The following is a 22,790-nucleotide window of genomic DNA, read 5'->3' on the forward strand; positions in this document are numbered from 1 at the left end:
TTCTTCTCGCCTCCTATATATTGACGCTGCAAGGTGGGAGAAACCTCAGGTCCTCCTAAACATGTCCATAAGTATTTTGCATTAGTTTGTAGTCTTCGTCAGCAACGCTTTGGGGAGGATGTGATGTTGTCCGAGAAGAAAGATCCTCTACTTTTCCTCTGCTAGATGAATTGAGAAAATCCTATGCTTTTCCTTTGAAACGGAGATCAAAGGACAAATTTTCTATGTTTTTCCCATACTTCATTCCTTTGAATCAAATGGATGAATTGTGTCACTAAAGGAAAATCTTCCTGTTTCTATGGTTTTCCTATAAATCAAAGAAGCCCAGCAATGAAACTCTTACAATTTCTTTCTATACGGATTACTTGATTTGTAGGATACAAGGATGGAATCTCAGAGGAATTATGTGTAAGGAATCCTTTGCACTGCATATTAACTATTAACGGAAATTTCGAAGTCACTCAAATTCCTGGAAAGAATCATTTATTTTTCTTATAATGCAACCAAACAAACTTTGGTACAAATCAAATCCTATAGGATTTAAGTAAGCATGACATTGCAATCCTAGTTTTTCCTATTCCTGCCTTTTTGGAACCATACTGATCCAGAACGCCAACGGCAGCTGCGGGCTAGAACAGAAAGATTCAAGTGCAAATGCACAGCACATACATTGTTTTGTTTTCGTCAGGGAGATGTCGCCACACCTTAAGTCCTCAGAGCGCCAGCCCCTCATCTTCGAAGATCCTCTACAGATTCGCAGGACTTGTTGAATAGGTGCAGCAAGTCGGAGTTCCTCCAGAAGGTCCCCAGTATGTACTATGTAGGCCTGGCCAATATTTCAGAAGAGAAGTGCAAAGATAACAAACAGCATTAATCACTAAGTGTAGTTTTTTTTTCCTCCCGAGAAAATACAATTTCTGCTTTTCCACACTAAGCAGCCAACCCAAGAACTGAAGCGCATGAACTTGCTTATATTACGAATGAGAGTACAGATAGCGATACAGAGAAAATAAACATCAGTTGAAGGTTCCCAAGTCCCAACACATATCAAATGATCGCCCAAATGGCTTTTGCAACAGGATAAATAGAGAACAGATTGGTCAACAGTTTCTTGGCATACATAAAGCACACTGCCCATTGTTAGTTGTTACCCTGCCAGTTCGTTTTCGGAAGAGTAGAATTTCCTGAACTCAACAACATCAAAGCCTTAATCCTGCAACGAATTTGATCCTTCCAGAGAATTGACAGTGATGCATTATTCAAATGACTACACAATTAACTACGGAGGAATTCGGCAGTAAACCGTTTCTGATCTTCCCACGTCCTGTCTTTATTGAAGAGCGCTTTTCCTGTCTTAGGGACATGCTGAGCTAGTCATCTGTTCTTCACTTCTGCTGCTTATCCTATCGATTTGCATGTCCTTACTGCCCTCGATGGATACTTAAAACTTCAGTTCCATTGACAATGTTATACAGTGAAGGATACTTAAAACCAACTGACTAGATTGCTTGTCATTCAGTCATCAACTAAATGAAAAGTAAAACCTACCTGCTTCATAGAATAAGATGAGAATTTTAGTTTGATTGACAATGTGCTATGCAATGAAGGAAAAGAGCAGACATCAGAGTCATTGTGCCAAACATCTCCCCAATATGCAATTACAAGCCAGTAACTGAATCTATTGGAACTTATTGAGTTACCAAAAGGACCAGGGCAAAAACCGCACATCAGAGTTCAGGATATATCTATCCCTAACTGCGTAGGACTATGCCATCAATGAGTAAAACTCAAATAAGCCTAGCTCGAGTAATCATGGGTTAGGGTTCGAGTTTGGAGCCAGGTTTGGGTCTCCAGCTCAATCACGCACGCTGATAAGGCTCGATCAAATGTCAAATTCAGCTTGAAGAGGTTCTCATCTGAGCCTTTTTTGACAGTATGCCTAACAATCTCCCCAGTGGCCAGATTTTCGGATAGCTTGGTATGATTGGTGGTAAATCTCATATCATATATCCAAAATCAGGTTAACAAAGAGCAAATAAGTATCATTCCATTTTGTTTCAGTGTAATATTTGCACGGGCCCCAATTTTTTCTACCTAAACATTACATCAAAACTTGCATAAACATCCCACCAAAATATCTCTGAATTTCATACATGTCATGAATTACTGCATTGTATATGGACGAATGCAATCAAGCCAGGCAGGCTACCTGCGGATCACTTGGTGAAGACCACATTCGTGATATCAGGGAACTTCTCCTTGATGGCTGCCTTGACCCCGCTTCCAATGGACTCTGGGCCATCGTACTTAACCAGGCAGTCCTCGCCGTCCACGGCGAGCACCTCCACGCTTCCACCATAGTTCGCGATCGCGGGCCGCAGGATGTCCAGGTGCCGGTTCACCGCCTGCAAACAACATCCAGCCCATGAGCGTTTCAAGTTTATGATGTTTTTAAGCTTTCCAAGCCAAAACTACTAAGAGATTGCTCTGGTGGGGGCAGCTCGAGAACCTCAGGAGTCGTCTCTGCCGGCGACTGGTCCCCGTCGAACACCTGGCGGATCTCCATGATGGCATCACCGAACTTCTCGTTGAGCACGCGCTCGATGCCCATCTTCATAGTCGTCGTCGAGCTCGGGCAGCTGCCGCACGCCCCTGGATGTTATTGTAACCAGACTATATTAAGCACGGTATGATTTCATATCCCGGATAGAATCTTGGCCAAGAATTTGTTTTACGGACCCAAGGCGAGAAATCCAGTTTACCTTCAAGCCTGAGGGAGACGACGCCATCTTCGACGGACACGACGGCGACGTCACCGCCGTCGGCGATGAGGTAGGGGCGCACGTCGTCGAGAACGCGGTCGACGTTATCCGCCGTCAGCTCGTAGGTCGCCGCCTCGTAGAGGCCGCCTCCCGGCGTCGGTGGCGTGGATGAGGAGGCCGCAGCCCGATGTCTCCGGAAGCCGGCGGTCCGGATCTTGGAGGCTCCGAAGTGGTGCCGCCAAAGGGGAAGAAGCGAGCTCCGTTTGGCGATTCGGAGCGGGATTTGCGGCGGAGAGGACAAGACGGCAGCGGCGGCCGCGGTTACCGACGCCCCCATGGTTGGGGTGTGTGGTCGTGAATCCCTTTTGCTGCCGTCCAAGAAGAAGACCACTACGGAGTTCAGGAGATATTTTTACTCGCACCGTGTTTATTTTACATGGACCAATGGCTATAGTTTTATGCAAATTTTGTCTTACCCAGTACTCGAAGAAAATACTTACAGCTTGGTTGGCAGCCATCATTTGGGTTAGAATTGTGAAATTTATTTTGAATTTTAAAAACTAACTTGTTTGGTTGGCGCGGAATTGGAAACATGAATTCAATTTGCAATTCCGTGAAATCACGGTACAACTAACCTCAATTCCTCTCTAAAATCCATCATTTCTCTAGAACTCTCTCTCACTCTACAAATCCATATGACAGACAAACATGATTTTTGAACCCGAAATTCAAATTCAACCAAATGAAATCCTATCAAAAATTAGAATTCATTTCATTTCTACAAAATGAAATGGAAGTAGTGTTGCCAAACGAGTTGTCAGAGAAAACAGAGATAGAAGGTTACGACAGGAAGAACTCATTATCAACGAATGCAAGCTTAGAGCCATTCGAACATGTTCATGTGGGGAGTGCAGCTTGTGGAAATACCTCGGGATATGATCTCCATCTCCATGCTGCACGAGCCAAAATATTACTCCCTCCGTTTCATAATTCTTGGCGAAATATTACATCTATCTACACATTTTTTAGGAACAGATACATTCATTTTTTGGCAAAATTTGAGACAAGAATTGTGGAATAAACAGATTTAACTTCACTCTATCTATGTACTGGTAGGTGCAAGAGTATACTGAATGAGCAAATGATTGTGCAGAGCCACATCGATACCTGGAGATAGTCACTTTGCAACGATGGTACACAATGTACTTGCCACCTTCCATCACCAAAGGGTTGTAATGGTCGGTTTTGGGCTTGGTATACTGAGTGATCTGCAAGATTCTGCAGTGGTGCTTCCAGCAAACTCATGTCAAAAATCTCGATGTGGCGGTACTGTGCTTCAATGCGGATATCAGTGAAAACAGACTTCTGGTGGATGGTTGCCCGTTACCACTCTGGCCTACATCAATGGCTGCTGGAGTCAGTGCGTCGAATCCCTCCGGGGTCACCTGGATGGTATGGCCGGTGCTCAAGTCGTACCGAAACACACCTCAATTCTCCCCTATCTTCCTGTGGAAAATATTACAGTTTTGCTTCCCCATGATGTCCAGTCACAATTTTCAATCACTCGCTCACGGTCCATAGATGAGCTCTCTCCATGCTCGTTATGTAAATGTTAGTCTGCAAGTCCTTAATTTCGCCATCCCATTTCTTTCCTTCGAACGAAGCCACTGCTACCCTCTTACCTGATGGTGACACAGAGGGACTTATATCAAATTTCCCTATTGTGTAGAATTAAACAGACCAAAGATTGCTTAAAATTAAACCGATCAAATATTTTTTTAAGCAGAAAGGAAACCGAGTTTTCATGCATCCCTACGGATAAAACAAATTAAAATTGTGCACACATAATTTGCAGAAAGGAAACCGAGTTTTCATGCACACATACTTGTGCAATAGCAGGGTTTATTTGCACCATCCGACATAATTAAGCTTCCATCTCATCATCAAAATTGCAGATCTTTGCACACATTTGTTTTTTCAGCAAATGAGACTTGGGATTCTTTTTTCCTTTTGCATGCATTGGCTCTGTTATTACATGGCACTAGTTGGTCAAACCAACAAAAAAATTCACTCTTTTTTACATCTAGGAAGAAAAATAAGGGAAATAGTTCAAAATTGTCTGGTCAAATACAAGGAAAAGACAGTGGGTATCCAGCTAGATTTCGAACCAGTTTTAGAATAGAACAATATACATGGTCACATAATGTTATCCCCTCAAGTCCTATAATTGATTTGGCAGGTCCCTTTTTTTTCGACCTGGGCTACCCCCATTTTCCATTGCATTTAACGGAAACAACATAGTCTTGGTTACAATCAGAGCAAAAGCAGAGGGAAAAGCAGGGGTGGAAAGCCGAAACCTAACTCGACAGGAAACCCACTGCGCCATAGCTGGCTCGGCGGCAGGTCCGTTTTGACTCTGTAGATGAACCTCACAACTCACATGGGCCCAGAAACAACTTATAATATCTTAGCACACTCAAAAAAATCATATTAATCAGAGTATACTCCAGTTCGAACCAGGTGTTTGTGGCAAGATATGAGATTGAATCAGATTTCCACTTAGTAACTTGTTGCGGTATCACCTTTACACTCCATGGTTATTTACCCTTGATGTTCCTTTATTTTCTCTATCATCGTGATCTCTGTTGTATCCTGATTAGGATTACCGCTCTCATTCCCTTGTGCTGTATGCCCCCACCCAAATTATGCAGAACTTCGTTCTTACTCCCACCTTAGCATAGATTTGAAAATCCAGAATCCATATGGTATAATCATATTAAAAGAAATCATTCGCTTGCACCATGTATTATGACTAGTCAAATTGAAATGCAGGAAACAATGACCATGAAGTGTTTTGTTCCCTGTTCAGTATGCAAGAAGGATGGATTGTTATGGAAAGAAACAAAGAAAGAAGGGACGATATATCTGACCTCTAGTAAATGTTCAGAAGATAAATAATTTGGTTGCTGATGCCAGGTGAATGTTGTATGTATCTGTAAGAATGGACAGAGAAATGACATGAACAACAAGCTATAAAGACACACAAGTTGAGAGAACACAAGCTACAGAAGGATCCGTTCATGACCTGCATTGTGCTTTCAGGTGCCATCACCTGCTAGAATCTCATAAGAATGTGATGATTTGACCACACTATGTCCTGAAACCTTTTGGACATGTCGTTGCTTCATGGATCCCCTTAGGTCATCTACAGATTGCCACATTCCCTCTTTAGCATATATGTTAGATAACATGGTTTGAAACCCATCATGGAGAGGATCCCGATTGACAAGTTTCCTCCCCACCCTTTCTCCAACCTCATATTCACCATGCTTCCAGCAGGCACCGAGCAATGCACCCCATGCTGGAACATCAGGTGACATGGGCATGCTCTGAATCATATCCTCAGCCTCTTTAACATATCCAGCACGTCCAAGGAGATCAACCATGCATCCATAGTGTCTGATGTTTGGCACAATCTGGTATCTGTGCTGCATCAACTTGAAGAAGTGGCGGCCCTCATCAACTAGGCCAGCATGCCTGCAAGCACTCAGAACTCCAGTGAAAGTTATCTCATTCGGGGTAGCAGTGTCAGATGCTTCCATCTCTGAGAACATGTCAAGGGATTTCATCACAAGACCATTCATGGCCAACCCCACAATGACAGCATTCCAGCAAGGCGTTCCTTTTTCTTCCATTATGTTGAAGGCTTCCAATGCAGCTTCCAAGCATCCACACTTCATGTACATGTTAATGAGGCTAGTCCCAAGTACAAGAGAGACGTAATATTGGTTTTGCTTTATGTACTCATGAACCGACTTGCCTTTCTCTAGAGCAGAAAGATTAGTGCATGCAGATATAACACTGACAATAGTAACCTCATCCGGCCTGATTCCCTGAGCTTGCATGTTATCGAAAACAGTGAGTGCATCTGAGGATTGGTTGTTTTGCACACAACCAGAGATCACTGTACTCCAAGAAACATTATCCTTGTTAGGCATTGCACTGAACAATGCCATTGCATCTTTGACATGACCATTCTTTAGATAGCCAGCTATCATCGAGTTCCAGGAATACTGGTCCAAACACTCACCACTATCAAACAATCTCCGGGCCGCAAAAACATCCAAGCAAGATGAGTACATGTGGATCAGCGCATTCTGAACATTCACCTGCGAACAGAGACCAGCTCTGATAACCAGTCCATGGCACATTTGCCCATTCTGAATCACCTCTGACTGTGCACAAGCAGACACCACACTAACCATCAACGGCTCGTCCACATGCCACCTCTCTCGGCGCATACAGGAGAATACATGCAACGCCTCTGCAAACATGTCATTGCGCTCAAAGCAAGAAATCATGGCAGTCCACGTGAAAATATCCCTACACTCTGCCGCATCAAACACCCTCCTCGCCTCATCCACCATACCCCTCCTCCCAAACAATGAGACCATCGAGCTCACAGCTGTAGCATTCCGCTTTGGCATCTGTGCAAACACCTCAACGGCCTGATCGACATCGCCAGCATGCACATAGGCAGCGAGGATCGTGTTCCATGAAACAGCGTCCCACACGGGACCTGCGTCAAACACCCTGCGCGCGTCCCAGAGGCAACCGCAGGCAGAGTACATGAAGATCAGGGCGTTCCTGAGGTACAAATTATCGCCAAACCCGTGACTGACAGCGTGAGCATGCACCTGCCTGCCTTCAATCACGTCCTTCCTGGAGGCGCAGGCGGCGGCGAGGATGGGGTGCGTGTAGGAGTCGGGTGGCGCTGGCAAGGAGGCGTAGAGTGGTAGGCAGAGGTGTGGCATCCCGCCGATGAGGGCGGACTTGAGGAGCGTGTTGCAGGAGAAGGCGTTGGGGTAGCGGACGAGTCGGAGAAGGCGGAGCGAGTGGTGGAAGGGGAGCGGCAGGAGGCGGCTGGCGGAGGTGAAGAGCAGGAGGCGGCTGGCGGCGAAGGCGTCCGCGAGGAGGCCGGAGGCAATGAACTGGGCGTGGATCTGGAGGAGGTGGCGCGCGGAGCAGCACCGTGCGAGGTGCGCATCCAGGAGGGACACCGTGAGCATGGCCGGCGCCCGGCGCCGCGGCGGCAAAGGGCCGCGACGCGACGAGCTGCAGGTTCGAAGTTCTTCGAACTGATGAAATTGGTTTTTTTTTTAGCGAATCTGATGAAATTGGTGGGAGTTGTCGGAAATAAGTTGCAAACAGCCCACCTGGCCGCTTTTGTTTGGCCCACGGGCTATTAGGCTAGGGCTTTGGTTCGCTGCAGATATCAAAAGGTTTGGAATTGAATCCGGTCTAGTACCAAATCATCAGCCTATAGATTGAAATAGGCTCATATACCAGTTCTGTTGTTTGGTGTATATGAAATTGCTTAGTTGGAATCAAATAAAGCTAGAATACCAATTTTTGTCGTGCTATTGAATTGTCTTCTCCACCCAGTCGCCTCCCAGCAGAAGTCGTCATCTTGAAAGGGGAAAGAGGATGGCCAGGGCAGAACACCAAAAGGAGGCGCTCGTTGGCAGCGGGGAAATGAGATGGCCGGGGCGGAGGATTGGCAACAAAAGAACAGTTGGCTGGTGGAGAAGGCCACGAGAAAGAGTATTGCCGGTGCAGAGGGTTGGCTTAGGTGGCAGCGGTCGGTGTAGAGGAAGACAAAGAAGAGGGAAGGAATCAAGTCCGCCTCTGTCCTTGTGAAGAAGCTCCTCGCACAGATAAGCTGCTTTACCACCTCTCCACCAAGGTGTTGCGTGGCATCGAGCACAAATTGTCCTCTATAGCCGTTATGAATGCAAAGAAAATGGGATGAAGATCCAACGCAAAAAAAATTTGCTAGCCGTTTTGAGTTTTGACCTAAAACCCACCATAAATTTATTTTAGACACAAAATTGTTCACAAATAGAAGGCAAGAAGTGAATATTAGCTCTTTGATAGAAAAACGGTCGAGAAAGTCTGAAAATTAACCTTTGCATGGTCACTTAATCTGTCTTAAAGATCAGCACCATTGCACATATTAGCAAATTGAAAATACCATCTAACGTGTTAGGCTGGTCATAGTGGGGAGTAACTTAAAGTAGTAACATGGTGATGTTACTAGTCTAAGTTACCACCTTCATAGTGGGTAGTAACTTATGCGTGGTGTTATGCATTGTGTCATTTATTAAGTTGTAAACTCATTTTATCTTGGTTTGTGTGATGTTATGATAACATACCTAGTTACCACAAACCTCTCTCTCCTCATTAATGGCATGCCACATCATCAAATTTGTTTAGTTGGCACTTATGTTACCACTTATGTTACTCCCACTATGAGCAGCCTTAGTGATACGTGGGACTTAACTCCATTTTAGCAACGACGTCGTCAAATTACCTCGTCGATCGGTTGATCGGTGAGACGATCGATCGAATTCAATCTTCACTGAGGGAACAATCTACTATCCGATCAATAATAAGTGTCGCTGATTTAGTACAAAGTTATACTAAATCCTCCACACTTATTATGAATCGGAACGAGTACTAAGCGCGCGAAAAGGTGACCATCCCATTTTCGTATCGGAGTACTCCAGTATGCAAAGTCATGCTTAATTCACGGTCGTGTGAAACCGCCAACAACACGAGGGGAAGTCGTCATTGCTATCGGTTTGTCGCTTTGATCCAAACGCAACACGAGAGTAGTACCAAATCTAGCTAGTCGCTTTGATCCAAACGCACTAGCAGGCTCAAGGCACTTTGATCTGCTCTAGCGAATCTGACCTGATCAAAGGATTCATTCAACATATTGTCCTCGCGCACGGATCCATATATAGAGCCACCATGCAGGTGCAGGCTAATTAAGAGTTGGTGCAGTTAATATATAGTCACAGCCCCGGAATATAGTACCCCTATCTATGTTTGCAGACCCGATTAGAGAGAGAGTGACCATTAAGTCATCGAAAACGCAAACACAAGTAAACGCTTCATATTTAAGAAAGAGATGGCGACGTACTTGAACATGACCGACAAGCTAGGCCGGCCAGGGGTAACTGTTATTTTCATTATGTTTATATGCATGTATACTGCATTCCTTAAAACTTTCTAGTACCTGGAAGGAAAGACGAGAAAAACATTTCTCACCTAATAACCTAAATCGACCTAACTCTGACCCCTTTTTAGTTACGCCGTCACTCGCAAATCGCACCGACTGTGGGCCGCGCCCAGTCCTCCGGCTCAGACTCCTCCATCGGGCCCACCCGTCAGTTCTTAGAGCCTTGTAAATATTCTATGATGGCCCACCTGGCAGTCTATGCAAGACACCTACTTACCCTCGTACCACGCGAACCTCACCGGCCGCTTTAAACCGGAGAGGCCTTTTCCTCTTGCACAAACCCGCGCTTATTTTTTTTCCGTCACCTAATTTTTGCCCTCCTCCTTCGATTCGCGTTTGGAACTTTGGATCCGAGCGCCCAAGCTCGGAGACTTGGTGGATGCTGTAGAAATGGTGGAGGCGGTCGCGTCCGCGGGTGGGCTCGCCATGGCGTCCTCGACCTCCGTCACGCCCGGCCAGGTGATCCCTAAATTGCCTATATCCTGCGGGCCTGTGGTGCCGCTGCATTGCTGCTCCGTGCGAATTCCTTTGGGGGCTTCCTGGAGTTCGGAGGCGATTTGCGCGGGGTTGGGGGTGTGCTTACGGGGATTTGAGAGCCAAGGGGAGCGTGCTAGTGCATGCTGCATTTTGTTTAGGTGGTTATGGGAAGCGCTGGAGATGTCATGCGTGTGAAATATCTCACGGGATTTAGCGCAGCTTTCGTCTTACCTTATGAGATTGAGCAGTAAAATGCTTGTCGGCTGTGTCGCGCTTGCGCTTGCTTGCTTATTGTTGCCAATGAGCAAGTATTGCTTGTATGTTTTAGGATTTAGTGGTACTCCGACTGGAGGGGAATCGTTTAACCTAGTTTAGGATTGGAAGCTGTGGCTACTTTTTGTGGGCGATAATCAATATTCGACGGTTCCCATGTCCAGATTACCACTTTGTTTGGAATAGTAGTACCAAATCTAGGGTGGAAATCTCATTCGGCTGTTGGTAAAAGATTGGTGAATGAGGGCTTAGGGTTTAAGTGTTGGATATTACACAAGGGCTGTAGTATGTACATCTGGAGACATCAGATATTATGATATCCATTAAGATATTACAGTGCGCACTTGTCTGTTGTATTTTCTAAGAATATATGCTAATTAGGTATACAGAGTGATGCTATTATCCCCAATGGAGTTTTTTTTTTGCAGAGACTGTGTGTTTTTCGTGGTGGTGGTGTGTGTGTGGGTGTGGGTGGGGGTGGGGGTGGGAGTGGGGGGTGAGAGGGTCTTGATTGGAACTGAGAGATCTTCCTTTGTTCTTCATCCCAGGCTTCTGCTCTGCTGGGATTTCTTTGGGTTCTTGCAGCCTGGGTGTATGGTGAGGTGCTCTCTCACAAGAAGAATGCTGCTTCTATTAAAACGTGAGTAAATGCTACTTTATCTTGAGAATGCTGATAAGTGGCTCCTTTTCTAAGTGTTATCTCTGAACAGATGCGGCTTCTATTAAAACGTGATTATCATGAGAATGCTGCTAAGTGGTACCTTGTCTAAGTGTTATCTCTGAACAGAAATCTCTGGTTATGTTATGAGAACCATAGGTTCATAGCTCACCGTATCTTTGTCGGGGTTGATTTATTTATTTTGTTCGTTCATCTTGGATGCATATTGGCACCATTGCTATGAATGAAACACAGTATACTATTATCATCAAAATCTGCTTATTGGAATTTTGTTTCCTTATCTTTGTCAGTAGACATTCGGACATCAATTTACCAGAGATGGATAATAGCTCAAACAAAGCAGAGGATCAAACAAAGTTATTAGAGGAGGGTGGCCAAGCAGCAGGTGCAAAGCCTGTTTATGCTTCTTTCGCATCACAGATGATCAGGTTGTTTGAGAAATATAATTCCTCAGTGACATAACATATGATTATTTTAAGTCGTCAAGATTCAAAGCCACTAACTAAAATCATTGGTTCTGCAGACTTTTCTTTATGGACCAGTCACTTCTTCTGGAGCATCGATTGACACTGAGGGCAATGTAATCTACTTGCATCCTGCGGTCAACCATACTTCTCCAGTTGTATTATTCTGCTGACCGGTTTTCCATTATTCTATCAGATCCGAGCTTGGAGGCCATCTCCTTTACTTTTACATATGTGATCGTACAAATCTATTCGGAGAGTCTGAAAAGGTACTATTATGCTGATATTTACTATAAATTTATGCACATATCTGAACACTCACTGAAAACTGTATATTTTTGTTGCTTTATCATCTAGAGTAGATAGATTTGAGATTCTAGGCTTGCTGATGTTTCAGCATGTTAAAGTTTTTTGTAATGGAAGCTTGTGCTGAATTTTGGCTGTCCTTATATATAGCATAATGTTAAAATTCCGATTGTTTAGAGCATGTCAGATTTGCTCACTTATTCAGATATGTGCAAAATAGCTCAAACTGCATGAAAGGTGCATGCATAACATGTCATTTTTCAATAACTGTTTCTTTTTTGTATGTGTATCTACAGAATTACAGCCGAGATCTCTTCCTTTTCCTCTACTTTCTTCTTATTATAGTAGCAGCTATTACTTCCTTCAAGGTCCACCAAGATAAGTCAACCTTCACAGGCAAATCTGTACTGTATTTGAATAGGCATCAGACTGAAGAATGGAAGGGTTGGATGCAGGTATTTTCTCATAGTTCATCTTCCTTCTGACATATTTCTTGACTTCATCTACTAGCTGCCGGTCATGTATGAACACTAATGCATCTGAGTTATACAGTGAGAATATTTGACTATCCAGTTGTAATTGCCACCTTGGATTGCTTACTTGCTCACTTCTATCACCTTCATTTATGAACCTCTATTTGTTATGAATAAATTGATTTGCCAAGAGCATCCATTTGTAGCCAGCAAGGTTTCGATCTCTCTTAACATTAGTTGTATAGTGCAGCACCAGTTTTAACCATGGTTTTGTCTGATTTCCAGGTGCTGTTCTTGATGTACCATTACTTCAATGCTAAAGAGATCTACAATGCAATTCGTGTGTTCATTGCTGCATATGTTTGGATGACTGGATTTGGTAACTTCTCCTATTATTATGTGCGGAAAGATTTCAGTCTCGGACGATTTGCTCAGGTCCATTCTTAAATAGCCACATTATTATTGCTTTTTAACTGTAGAACTTCACTAACATGGTTGCACCTTCAACAGATGATGTGGCGCCTCAATTTCTTTGTGGCATTCTGTTGCATTGTCCTAAATAATGATTATACACTGTATTATATTTGCCCTATGCACACTCTTTTCACCCTCATGGTGTATGGTGCTCTTGGAATTCTAAACAAATATAATGAGATTAGATCAGTGATTGCTATAAAATTTGTTGCATGCTTCTTGGTTGTTATCTTGGTATGGGAAATCCCAGGTGTCTTTGAGATGGTCTGGAGCCCATTCACGTTTCTTCTAGGTCAGTGTTTCTTTGGAAACAGTTAGTTATTCTGGTATTCTATGCATTTTCTTCCTCAGTAAAACTTAACAATGTCATTCGCCTTGTGTGCAGGCTATAATGATCCTTCTAAACCAGATCTCCCCAGATTGCACGAGTGGCATTTCCGATCTGGACTGGATCGCTACATATGGATTGTGGGGATGATATATGCTTATTACCATCCGACTGTATGTTCCGAAGCACTTGTTTTTATGTAGTATAGTGGCATAACTGTTATGTTTCTTTAGATTCAGAGATATTTTGAACCATCGCCAGAATTGTGCAAAATAGGTGACAAAAACTGTTTGACATCAACAAAATATTGTCCATGTCACAGGTTGAGAAGTGGATGGAAAAGCTTGAAGAAGCTGAAACAAGAACGAAACTCTACATTAAGGCCTCTATAGTTACAGTTTCTTTAACGGTAATTATCAAACATATGCAACAAACTGTCTATTACCTAGCCATCATATGATCAACTGGCCATGTTTGTATCACAGGTTGGGTATTTGTGGTATGAGTACATTTATAAGCTGGACAAGATTTCCTACAACAAATACCATCCTTACACATCCTGGATCCCCATAACGTATGTATCTTTACAGTTCATACTGTGTTTAAATCCATCAGTATACTGCAAAATCTGATTGCTCCATGTTTGTTGCGCTCAAAAGTGTCTACATCTGTCTACGCAACTTTACTCAAGAATTCCGTGCCTGCTCTATGACGCTATTCGCGTAAGTTGTAACAAAACATATTCAATTGTTATGACTGAGTTATGACTGGATTTAGGTTAATGCTCGATGAATATGTGACTCAAATATTTGTTAATTTGTCTGTTCTAGCTGGCTTGGAAAGATCACACTAGAAACATATATATCTCAGTTCCATATCTGGCTCAGGTAACTATCTGCTCATTCTGTACTTGGTTTTGCCATTTGTGCCACCGGATAATTTCCTTAAGATTTTAAATGCTGAAATTAATCTTGTTCATTTTCCGACTCTTGAAGATCAAAGGTACCCAATGGGCAACCCAAGTGGCTATTAACAATAATCCCAGAGTACCCACTGCTTAACTTCATGCTCACTACTGCTATATATGTTGCGGTATGTACATCTCATTCCCCATGTAACATTGAAGAGTTTAGCCCCTACTGCGACTTGCTTATGGTACCATATATTTTCGCAGGTTTCCCATAGGCTCTTTGAACTGACCAATACTTTGAAGATAGCATTTGTACCTCGTGACAACAAGCGCCTCTCGTACAATTTTATGGCAGGAATTGCCATTTCAGTGGCTCTGTACTCTGTATCGTTTGTTCTGGTTGGCATAGCAGGATACTAGCTGTTATTTAGTTTGTTCCAGTTCCCGTTCTAGGGTATAAGCAAAGCTAGTTTGGTTGCTCGTGAGATCAAATTCAACTGGCGAAGCAGCGATTCTTTCACCTTGAGCTTGAACGAATTGGGATGAGCAAGGGGTAATCTTGAAGAGTGTAAAATATACAATGGGCACCAGCACCAAGTGGGAATATGATAAAGTAGATATCTGCCTGTATAGCTGCTGAAACCAGCAATTTTGTTGTTGTGGTTTAACACTTGAAACAGAGACAGAATAATGATAAGAATCTTCACAGGTATTACGCGTGTTTTCAAGGATGTTGATCGCTGCCACTCATAAATATTGATGCCTACATTCTTACTACTCCCAGACCGTGTTATTTGGCTCTCACAATAGAGCATATTGTGTGAGCTTCGAACCTCGAAGGCAAAGCAACCACGAAGAGGCCCAGGATGCCGGGGAAACTACACGGGAAGATGTTCACCCATACTCTCCACCACATCTGAAATCTTGCATACTCCCATGTGCAGTCCATGAGCCCGTGTCTTCTTTCATGTGTTGGGTTCACGTTTTCTCGTTTCAAACAAATGAGTTACATACTTGCATGGTCACAGATTCAAACATGAGCGATAGGCCGGCGGTAGGCATCTACATCTCCTTGGCGTACTTCCGCAGAGTCGGTGGATGGGGTACATGAGTTTGGATCATCATGGCTACAGGACACACCAGTCTTCAAGTCCCACCTCCGCCTCTGCATCACCCGAACCATGCATTGCACACCTAACGTGCTTACAGCGAGTTAGGAGGGCGGGGAGCGAAGAAGTTTGCTCATCATGGCATGATACAGTTACACATTTTGGATCCGTTCTGTCACCTTTGCGGCTTGCGCTATGACTCCACCGCAGGAAGGCCTCAAACACGGTTTTTGGAAGAGGGAAAGGAAAAGGCGACCTGTTCTCCAGGGGATATGGACGTAGCCTCTTTTGAATATGAACCCGGCTCCATGTCATATATGAATCTTGAAATAGTTGTCGAAACGACTTTTGGAACAAGGGTCACATTTTCAAGAAAAAGAACGCATAAAAACCTTCCTAACCGGCCACTTCCAAAAGATGGCATGCTGCTTATATGCCCTGATGGACGGTCAACCAACAGGTATTAATACTGAATATTAACTAATTGAACGATGTTGCACACAAGTATACATAGGCTTAAGCTACGCAGACAGAACATGTTAGCAGCACATTTAATAAACTAGCCAAAAACGATGCAAATAATAAACAGAGAAAACATACGTTTGATCTGTTTGAGCCCTCCAAATATGGAGATACACAGTTAATCTGCATAACAACCTACACCTAACACAAGGAGAAAACAAACATCTAATATAAGGCTATTACTTTGTAGGAGTAACGCAGTAACAGGGGGACATTTGGCATGTGTTGTACATTGTGAATTCACCACCCACGATATGATATTGAAAATTTATGCCAGCAAAGATATCATGATAGATGGTGAGGGGGCCAATGCATATCAGTGATGCCCAGATCGTGCTTTCCGCTCTGCCCAATCCTGATGCAACCATCACAAGAAACCGGCAAAATGGCATCAATTTCAGTTTCTACTAGCAGCTCTTTCCCTCTCCCGCTTGTTATGCAGCCTCTCAAGGACACGTTTCGCCTCACATGTTGGGAAATTGGTCAGATCATAATACTGTGGAGCTATATCGATCAGCCTGTAGACAAAGGACAAGGCTAGTCAAGAATTTTCTATTAAATTTGCGCAAATCAACAGTTTAGTTGACAGGACTTACCATTCTCCACGGATATCAGTCACTGTGCGGATGAAATTCCTGGTGGTCAAAACATACTCATTGTAGATGACCCACTCTGGCTTATGGTCCATACAATTTGAGGGGTGAAGATGGACAACCTGAGGAAAGAATGGTCAAAAAGCTGCAATACAACACCTCATGAAAAAAACTAGATGAGATCAGAATACTAACCTGATTATCTTTAACAGTCAAGTAATGCCCAGTTCGCTCCAGGTGAGCAACCTGCATAAAGTACCCTGAAAGCATAGCTTTCCTGATATTGACGTAGTACTCACGACTATTGAAGTCTGTACTGCACATCCTGAGGTTGAATCTGGTCATGATGCGAACAAGCTGTTGTCTAACATTATCGGCATTCTTCATCGCTCGGGCGTTGACAAAATTCTCATAACACCATGTAGGATCCTCATCTGCATTGTTAAGACTGTTAGCTCACAACAAAGACAACTGTAGACTGTATGATACAGGTTATAAGCTTACTGTTTTGCTTGTATGCATGGTACACGTTCAGAAGTGTCAGATGATCCCCATCAATGTGCCCAAACCGAGCCTTCGCCTCATCAGCAGCCTTTTGTGCCTCCCTAGGCCGCAGAAAGCAATTGGGTACTAGAGAAAGAATATGGTAATAACAGACGAAGCCCACGGTTGGTCAGCAGATGCAAAGAGGCGAGACGATACCATTTGCTTTGTCAGAATAACTGAACATACAGCAACTATCTGCATCAGCCTAAATAGCATGATCATTTCGATCAATAGCTCAAGAAGCCAGGTGCATGACAGTTGCTGATGACACCAAACGAATACACAATAGACAAACAAAAAAAATATTGGAAGTGCACATGCACTAGTCTGCATGCAAGCTTGCATGCTAGAACCATGGTCATGCTTGCACACACAATGGTGCAAGCAATATCATGCAGGTGCAAATATATGAACAACATGGTAATTTAATTGTACAAATGCAATTTGATAAATGAATTATTAGTGGGCATACCTGACAGCATGGCAGATATCGAGAGAATCTCATTTGAACAGTTGTATCTTGGACTGATGACAAGCATCTTTGACATTTGTGGATCTAAGGGGAACTCACTCATCATTTCACCTAAAGATGTCAGGTTGCCTTCATCATCGAGTGCCCCCAAGTAGTTCAGAACCTCCAAGGCTCTCATGAGAGTTTCCGGTGCAGGAGGATCCATGAAGTCAAAATGCACTAAATCATCAATCCCAAGCTTCTTCAAAGTAAGAACCGTATTTGCTAGGTTTGAACGAAGAATTTCTGGGTAAGTCTGCGGGTGTAAATCATCATTGAAACTCTTCTCTGTGTATAACCTGAAGCACTTCCCTGGCTGTGTTCTTCCAGCACGACCAGCTCTCTGATGTGCACTTGCCTTTGAAATTGGAGACACCAGAAGTGATTCCACCCTTATCCTTGGATTGTAAACCTTCTGTTTGGAAAACCCTGGATCTATCACATACACTATACCATCGATGGTCAGCGATGTCTCTGCTATGTTTGTTGACACAACAATTTTCCTTCCAGGAGGACCCCCCTCTTTCAATGGAGCTGGAGCAGGTTCAAAAATCTTCTGCTGCATTGCAGGGGGTAGAGTAGAGTACAATGGCACGACTTTAACTGGGCCGACCTGATCTCCCATGTTATTAACTTCCTTATTAATTTTCCGACAGGCATCCTCAATCTCTTCTTCACCTGTAAGGAATACAAGGATATCGCCAGCAGGTTCACACATATGTATCTGCACAACAGTCCTGATAGCAGCTTCTAGATAGTCCCTTTCTGGTTCCTGCGTATAGAAAATCTCAACCGGATGAAGTCTACCAGGAACCTTCATCAACGGAGCACTACTGAAATAACCCTGAAATTTCTCTGCCTCAAGCGTTGCACTCATAACAACAAGCTTCAAGTCAGGCCTATTCTTCAGAACTTCCTTCAGAAGCCCAAACAGAACATCGGTTGCCAACGTGCGCTCATGGGCCTCATCAAGAACAATCACCTTGTACCTCTCTAAAAGTGGGTCTGCCATTGCTTCTCTCAGAAGCATACCATCTGTCAAATATCTGATAGGAAGCAATAGTGTTCAACACAACATGATTAGATCAGAATACCTAAAAAAACAAAGAAACATACACTCCATATCAATCAGCCAAAAGGATGGTGCAATTGATAACGTAGTTCTATAAATTACAAGAACCAAATATCTTACTTGAGAACAGTTTTGTGACTGCTGCAATCTTCAAATCGGATACTGTAACCAACTTCCTCCCCGATTGTAACATCCATCTCCTCTGCAACGCGCCGAGAGACCGACATCGCAGCAACCCTCCGAGGCTGGGTGCAGGCAACCATAGAGCGGTTGCTCAAACCTTCAGCCTCGAGCACAAATTGGGGGATCTGTTCCACGCAACACAAATCAATACAAGAACAAACCTTGCAATAAGGACACCGTACACCAACTTGCAACGACCATGCCGTCACCTCGGCTAATGCACGGCAACACACAAAAATATAGAAAGCTAGATAATTTGAGATAGCAGCAGGCGCGCCTAACCTAAGAACACCTCCCAACTTTCCAATCCAAGAAATAAGGAACCAAAAGGACATACACAAATCGTGATGCTCTGTGCAGACATCATACCTGAGTGGTCTTGCCACTTCCGGTTTCTCCGACGAGGATGAGGGTCTGATTGTCGCGGAGGGCGCGGAGAAACTCTTCCTTCTGCTGCCACACGGGGAGCGTGCGGCGCTTCTCGAGGATCTCTAGGTACCGCGCCGAGTAGGGCCGCCCGTTCCACTTGTTGATGGACGGGTTAGCCGCGGCGGCGGCGCCGTTGACGCCGGCGCGGCCGAGCTTGGCGGATACGGATGTCTCGTCGACCACGTCGAAGAGGCTCACCTTGCGCTTCCGCTCCGTCCCCATGGCGGCGGCGAGAGAGGTCGCGGGGAGCGGAGGACAAGGCGGGAGAGGGGGCCGGGTGGGGAAGCGAAACCCTAGCTATCGGTTCGGGAAGAGTCGCCGGATTTATATTTGTCAAATTGCAAGAAACTAGGTCGGCGTGAGGCTGCGAGATGGGGCTCCGCTTGTGTGGAGGCGGCTTCCCTTGGTCTTCGTTAACCGGCTTGGAAGGCGCCTTCCATAATAGAGGATCTATATTTTCATTTTCAGAAACGTGTGAAACTCGGCATCCGGCTCTATCACCTTCTCCGTATATCTTTTGTGTCTTTCCTGAACGGGGATATTCATAAGTTCGGATGGTTTTGGATCCGATAAACAATGGAAGAAAGAAAGCGGTGTTCATATCGGCAATTATATACAGTAGCTTCAGAATCAGAACTAATGGCGATACAAAAAGAATGCAATCTGTGGTGTGTCATATAATTGTGAAAATTCAACAGAAAGCACATACGATTTCGTAATTTCAGAATGTTTTGATCACAAATCTGTATCTGTAGAAATTCAAGTACGCAAGTACTTGAGATAGTACTTCAGCACTTGGCAATATTTTAATCTAATTAAAACACTTTCTCCTATTTCAAACCAAATTGTGTCTGTAGTCCAACGGTTAGGATAATTGCCTTCCAAGCAATAGACCCTGTTCGACTCCCGGCAGACGCAGGTTTTTGCCATTTCATGAAAAGATTTATTACTGCTATTATTATGTCCCCATTGTTTTTCCTATTTTGCAGTGTTTTAAGAAAAGTGCTTATGCATTTTTTGGAGGACACGGGCGCACATGTTTCCAACCCATTCGTTTTCTACAGAATCATGCGCACCGTCCAATTAGTTTAGAACACCCTCACCCTTTTAGTGCTTCAGGAGTCGGCCGCATCCCATTCCCAAATCACCATTTCCTTCTCCGTTCTCCCCCAAAGCTCGCGCCTCGCCGCCCTCGCGGTGAGTTCTTCGTGACTCGAATCAGGTTTTTGCCATTTCATGAAAAGATTTGTTACTGCTATTATTATGTCCCCATTGTTTTTCCTATTTTGCAGTGTTTTAAGAAAAGTGCTTATGCACTTTTTGGAGGACACGAGCGCACATGTTTCCAACCCATTCGTTTTCTCCAGAATCATGCGCACCGTCCAATTAGTTTAGAACACCCTCACCCTTTTAGTGCTTTAGGAGTCGGCCGCATCCCATTCCCAAATCCCCATTTCCTTCTCCGTTCTCCCCCAAAGCTCGCGCCTCGCCGCCCTCGCGGTGAGTTCTCTCACAGCGTTTTCAGCCGCATGATGGAGAGCCAGAGGTGCAGCAGAAGAGAGGGTAAGAGAGGGGTGGTCGTCGGGCGAGATAGGCGGCGACGGGGAGGTGATTCGTGAGTCAAATCGGGGCGAGACAGGCGGCACGGAGTAACTCGCGATTTCGCCTATGCGGGAGCTCCACCGGCGAGTTGATAGGGAGGGGGACGTTGCGGCTTCCGCATGTCGCAGGGCGTGGTGCTGCGGGCCGCGAGAAGGTGATTCGTGACTCGAATCGGGGCATGGAGGCTCCTCGGTGAGTCCTTTCGCGTGCGATTTGCTGGAGGTGGGGTTTGCGGGGGCGGCACAGAACGGCTCTGCATGGACGGCGGAGGTAGGCAGCGCGCGGGAGAAGCTGTCGAGTTCACCGTCAAATTCGTAGCGAGGGCGCGAGCTCCACCGGGAAGTCGATTAGGGGCCGCGGGGCTTCTGCATGTTGAGCGAGGTTGGGGGTCGCGGAGGGGTTTCGCGTGTTGAATCGGTGCAGCAGGCCGCATCGTCCAATGCCGAGGAATGAGCAGGACGAGCACATCGAGCATCTACTGTTGCATCAAGTTTTCACGGTTAGTTCCTTTTCACATCCTTCCCCAAATCCCCTGATCTATCCTACGGAGTACGTTTTTCCGTCGTCTTTTGGGGATTTAGGTTCGCGCCATGATTCGATTCGCTATGCTGTGTGTAAAATTTAGAGCCCAAATGAAGATTAGATGAAGGTTTTGCTCACTTTTTTTGCATGAGACTAGGTTAATTTGACGAGGGATAAGCAATCTTTGTATCTAAAATTGCTTGCTATTTTTAGCTTTCTCATGGGGGATGCTCTGCAAATTTGCATGCAAATGTACCCTAATTATAGCTGTTGCAATGCTTCATGGCAGGGACTGTGTGCGTTTGCCCGTGTGTTTATGATGTTGTTTCCTTCAGTAATTGCCCTGCTAGAAGCATATTCCTATTTTAGCTTGTTTCTTATTTTGTGAAACTGCCACTTTCCTTTCAGTAATCATGTGGTGATTGCCTCTTCTAGCGTAACCTATGGCATCGTTGGTCATTTATGATTTTCTTAGGTTCTTTTCTTAGCTAAATTCCGGCATCATTGGACATGTATGTGTCTGCCAACGATTTTGGAGCCAATGTATTGTTTTTGTGTCCATACAGCAGTCCCTTTTGATGTCCAAAAAATGAGGCTAATTAGGTGGCTCATCTTTTTGAGTTGCAGATATCATGAATGCAATCGATGACGAAGCATATGGGGGAGCAGCTGAAGAAGATAAATCTGGGGATTTAATTCCTCGCTGCAGGAGACGAAAATCACATTGGGGTCAAAGTTTTGTTGGCTGAAAATGTAGGAGGAATTGACCCACGTGTTGACAATATGCTGCAGGTGTGGTTTTTGCTCCCCCAATAGTTTTCTGGGATGTTTCTTTTCCCGCCTGCTCCGAGAATACTAAGATCCTGATTAGGCACCCTACTAAGATGCAACGTAGGCGCCCAAGAGGCACGGGGCAAGAGGCCATCCCCCTGTTTTCAATTTTTTTTGACTCAATCCACATATGCACTGGGTTTTTAATATACTCGCTCATACTATGCTTTATAGTTGCTTCGTTTCAATATAGGTTATTTTTTACCTAGCCTTTTATTAATTAGTTGCTTATGTATATGTTTAGATCTAACTATTTTAGTCGCAATTTTCTAACAATATACTTGACCATGTCCAGGCCTGAAGTTGCTTTTAACCTAGCTAATGTAGTTTGATTTTAATTATTAGTCGCTCACACACCGTCTTATAGTTGCTTCCTTCGTTTTAATATAGGCGGCAATAACTTTGTGTTTTAGGTTACTTCTTAGGACCTTTTCTTAATTAGCTGCTTATACATATGTTTAGCTTCTGTGCCGCTTTTTCCTCTCAATATACCTGCTCACACACACTGCCTGAAGTTGATTTTTAACTTAGGTAATGTAGTTGCTTTTAATTATTTAATCGCTCACGCAACGCCTTATAGTTGCTTCTTTTTAATATAGGTGGCAGGAAGCAATATTGAGGGGCATGCCACACCTAA

The 22,790-nt window shown here is 44.3% G+C and overlaps 4 protein-coding genes across 15 annotated transcripts; 1 reads left to right on the plus strand and 3 right to left on the minus strand.

Moving 5' to 3' along the window:
* Positions 1 to 466: 466 nt before the first annotated feature.
* Positions 467 to 3,159, minus strand: LOC100825646 (nifU-like protein 1, chloroplastic). 5 transcript variants are annotated; one of them, XM_010230396.3, is made up of 4 exons: positions 2,763 to 3,099; positions 2,510 to 2,652; positions 2,210 to 2,405; positions 467 to 826 (listed from the first exon to the last, which is right to left on the minus strand). In XM_010230396.3, exons 1-3 carry the CDS (start codon positions 3,097 to 3,099, stop codon positions 2,217 to 2,219), a joined length of 669 nt encoding a protein of 222 aa, XP_010228698.1. In that variant the 3' UTR covers positions 467 to 826; positions 2,210 to 2,216. The 5 variants fall into 5 exon arrangements, with proteins under 5 accessions (XP_010228698.1, XP_014753054.1, XP_003558055.1 ...); XM_014897568.2 differs by lacking the exon at positions 467 to 826 and adding an exon at positions 952 to 1,424; XM_003558007.4 differs by lacking the exon at positions 467 to 826 and adding an exon at positions 952 to 1,548.
* On the minus strand, positions 3,104 to 7,964 carry LOC100826482 (pentatricopeptide repeat-containing protein At1g05750, chloroplastic). 3 transcript variants are annotated; one of them, XM_024454934.1, is made up of 5 exons: positions 5,848 to 7,964; positions 5,693 to 5,755; positions 4,648 to 4,787; positions 3,930 to 4,444; positions 3,104 to 3,776 (listed from the first exon to the last, which is right to left on the minus strand). In XM_024454934.1, the coding sequence occupies exon 1, from the start codon at positions 7,829 to 7,831 to the stop codon at positions 5,861 to 5,863; it is 1,971 nt and encodes a 656-aa protein (XP_024310702.1). In that variant the 5' UTR covers positions 7,832 to 7,964; the 3' UTR covers positions 3,104 to 3,776; positions 3,930 to 4,444; positions 4,648 to 4,787; positions 5,693 to 5,755; positions 5,848 to 5,860. The 3 variants fall into 3 exon arrangements, with proteins under 3 accessions (XP_024310702.1, XP_024310716.1, XP_014753052.1); XM_024454948.1 differs by lacking the exon at positions 4,648 to 4,787 and having other exon boundaries at positions 3,104 to 3,715; positions 5,848 to 7,963; XM_014897566.2 differs by lacking the exon at positions 4,648 to 4,787 and having other exon boundaries at positions 5,848 to 7,963.
* Positions 7,965 to 10,099: 2,135 nt separating this feature from the next.
* Positions 10,100 to 14,964, plus strand: LOC100824528 (protein REDUCED WALL ACETYLATION 1). Of its 2 annotated transcripts, none has more exons than XM_010230397.3 (15): positions 10,100 to 10,308; positions 11,148 to 11,239; positions 11,569 to 11,706; positions 11,802 to 11,858; positions 11,939 to 12,011; positions 12,345 to 12,503; positions 12,807 to 12,956; positions 13,032 to 13,287; positions 13,381 to 13,496; positions 13,646 to 13,732; positions 13,809 to 13,897; positions 13,983 to 14,045; positions 14,154 to 14,210; positions 14,319 to 14,415; positions 14,498 to 14,964. In XM_010230397.3, the coding sequence occupies exons 1-15, from the start codon at positions 10,240 to 10,242 to the stop codon at positions 14,651 to 14,653; spliced, it is 1,659 nt and encodes a 552-aa protein (XP_010228699.1). In that variant the 5' UTR covers positions 10,100 to 10,239; the 3' UTR covers positions 14,654 to 14,964. The 2 variants fall into 2 exon arrangements, with proteins under 2 accessions (XP_010228699.1, XP_003558050.1); XM_003558002.4 differs by having other exon boundaries at positions 11,572 to 11,706.
* A 915-nt stretch (positions 14,965 to 15,879) lies between these two features.
* Positions 15,880 to 19,535, minus strand: LOC100824836 (probable pre-mRNA-splicing factor ATP-dependent RNA helicase DEAH3). 5 transcript variants are annotated; one of them, XM_010230398.3, is made up of 7 exons: positions 19,139 to 19,520; positions 18,707 to 18,894; positions 17,476 to 18,560; positions 16,962 to 17,087; positions 16,653 to 16,891; positions 16,461 to 16,579; positions 15,880 to 16,382 (listed from the first exon to the last, which is right to left on the minus strand). In XM_010230398.3, the coding sequence occupies exons 1-7, from the start codon at positions 19,418 to 19,420 to the stop codon at positions 16,262 to 16,264; spliced, it is 2,160 nt and encodes a 719-aa protein (XP_010228700.1). In that variant the 5' UTR covers positions 19,421 to 19,520; the 3' UTR covers positions 15,880 to 16,261. The 5 variants fall into 5 exon arrangements, 4 of the variants coding, with proteins under 4 accessions (XP_010228700.1, XP_010228701.1, XP_024312334.1 ...); XM_010230399.2 differs by lacking the exon at positions 19,139 to 19,520 and having other exon boundaries at positions 17,476 to 18,608; positions 18,707 to 18,848; XR_002961593.1 differs by lacking the exons at positions 15,880 to 16,382; positions 16,461 to 16,579 and having other exon boundaries at positions 16,867 to 16,891; positions 16,962 to 17,179; positions 19,139 to 19,535.
* Between the last annotated feature and the right edge of the window lie 3,255 nt (positions 19,536 to 22,790).

Source organism: Brachypodium distachyon, chromosome 1 (assembly GCF_000005505.3).
Source record: "Brachypodium distachyon strain Bd21 chromosome 1, Brachypodium_distachyon_v3.0, whole genome shotgun sequence".
NCBI lineage: Eukaryota > Viridiplantae > Streptophyta > Magnoliopsida > Poales > Poaceae > Brachypodium > Brachypodium distachyon.

What these genes read in the sequence shown, in the direction of transcription:
- LOC100824528 (XM_010230397.3), top strand. Translation starts at nt 10,240, where the DNA reads ATGGTGGAGGCGGTCGCGTCCGCGGGTGGGCTCGCCATGGCGTCCTCG. An exon ending in TTCGCATCACAGATGATCAG is followed by an intron (nt 11,707 to 11,801) that starts GTTGTTTGAGAA and finishes TTGGTTCTGCAG; the next exon opens with ACTTTTCTTTATGGACCAGT. An exon ending in CTACTGCTATATATGTTGCG is followed by an intron (nt 14,416 to 14,497) that starts GTATGTACATCT and finishes ATATTTTCGCAG; the next exon opens with GTTTCCCATAGGCTCTTTGA.
- LOC100826482 (XM_024454934.1), bottom strand. Translation starts at nt 7,831, where the DNA reads ATGCTCACGGTGTCCCTCCTGGATGCGCACCTCGCACGGTGCTGCTCC.
- LOC100824836 (XM_010230398.3), bottom strand. Translation starts at nt 19,420, where the DNA reads ATGGGGACGGAGCGGAAGCGCAAGGTGAGCCTCTTCGACGTGGTCGAC. An exon ending in AGTCACAAAACTGTTCTCAA is followed by an intron (nt 18,561 to 18,706) that starts GTAAGATATTTG and finishes GCTTCCTATCAG; the next exon opens with ATATTTGACAGATGGTATGC. An exon ending in TGACTGTTAAAGATAATCAG is followed by an intron (nt 16,580 to 16,652) that starts GTTAGTATTCTG and finishes TTCTTTCCTCAG; the next exon opens with GTTGTCCATCTTCACCCCTC.
- LOC100825646 (XM_010230396.3), bottom strand. Translation starts at nt 3,099, where the DNA reads ATGGGGGCGTCGGTAACCGCGGCCGCCGCTGCCGTCTTGTCCTCTCCG. An exon ending in CGTCTCCCTCAGGCTTGAAG is followed by an intron (nt 2,653 to 2,762) that starts GTAAACTGGATT and finishes AATAACATCCAG; the next exon opens with GGGCGTGCGGCAGCTGCCCG. An exon ending in CGGCAGAGACGACTCCTGAG is followed by an intron (nt 2,406 to 2,509) that starts GTTCTCGAGCTG and finishes TGTTGTTTGCAG; the next exon opens with GCGGTGAACCGGCACCTGGA.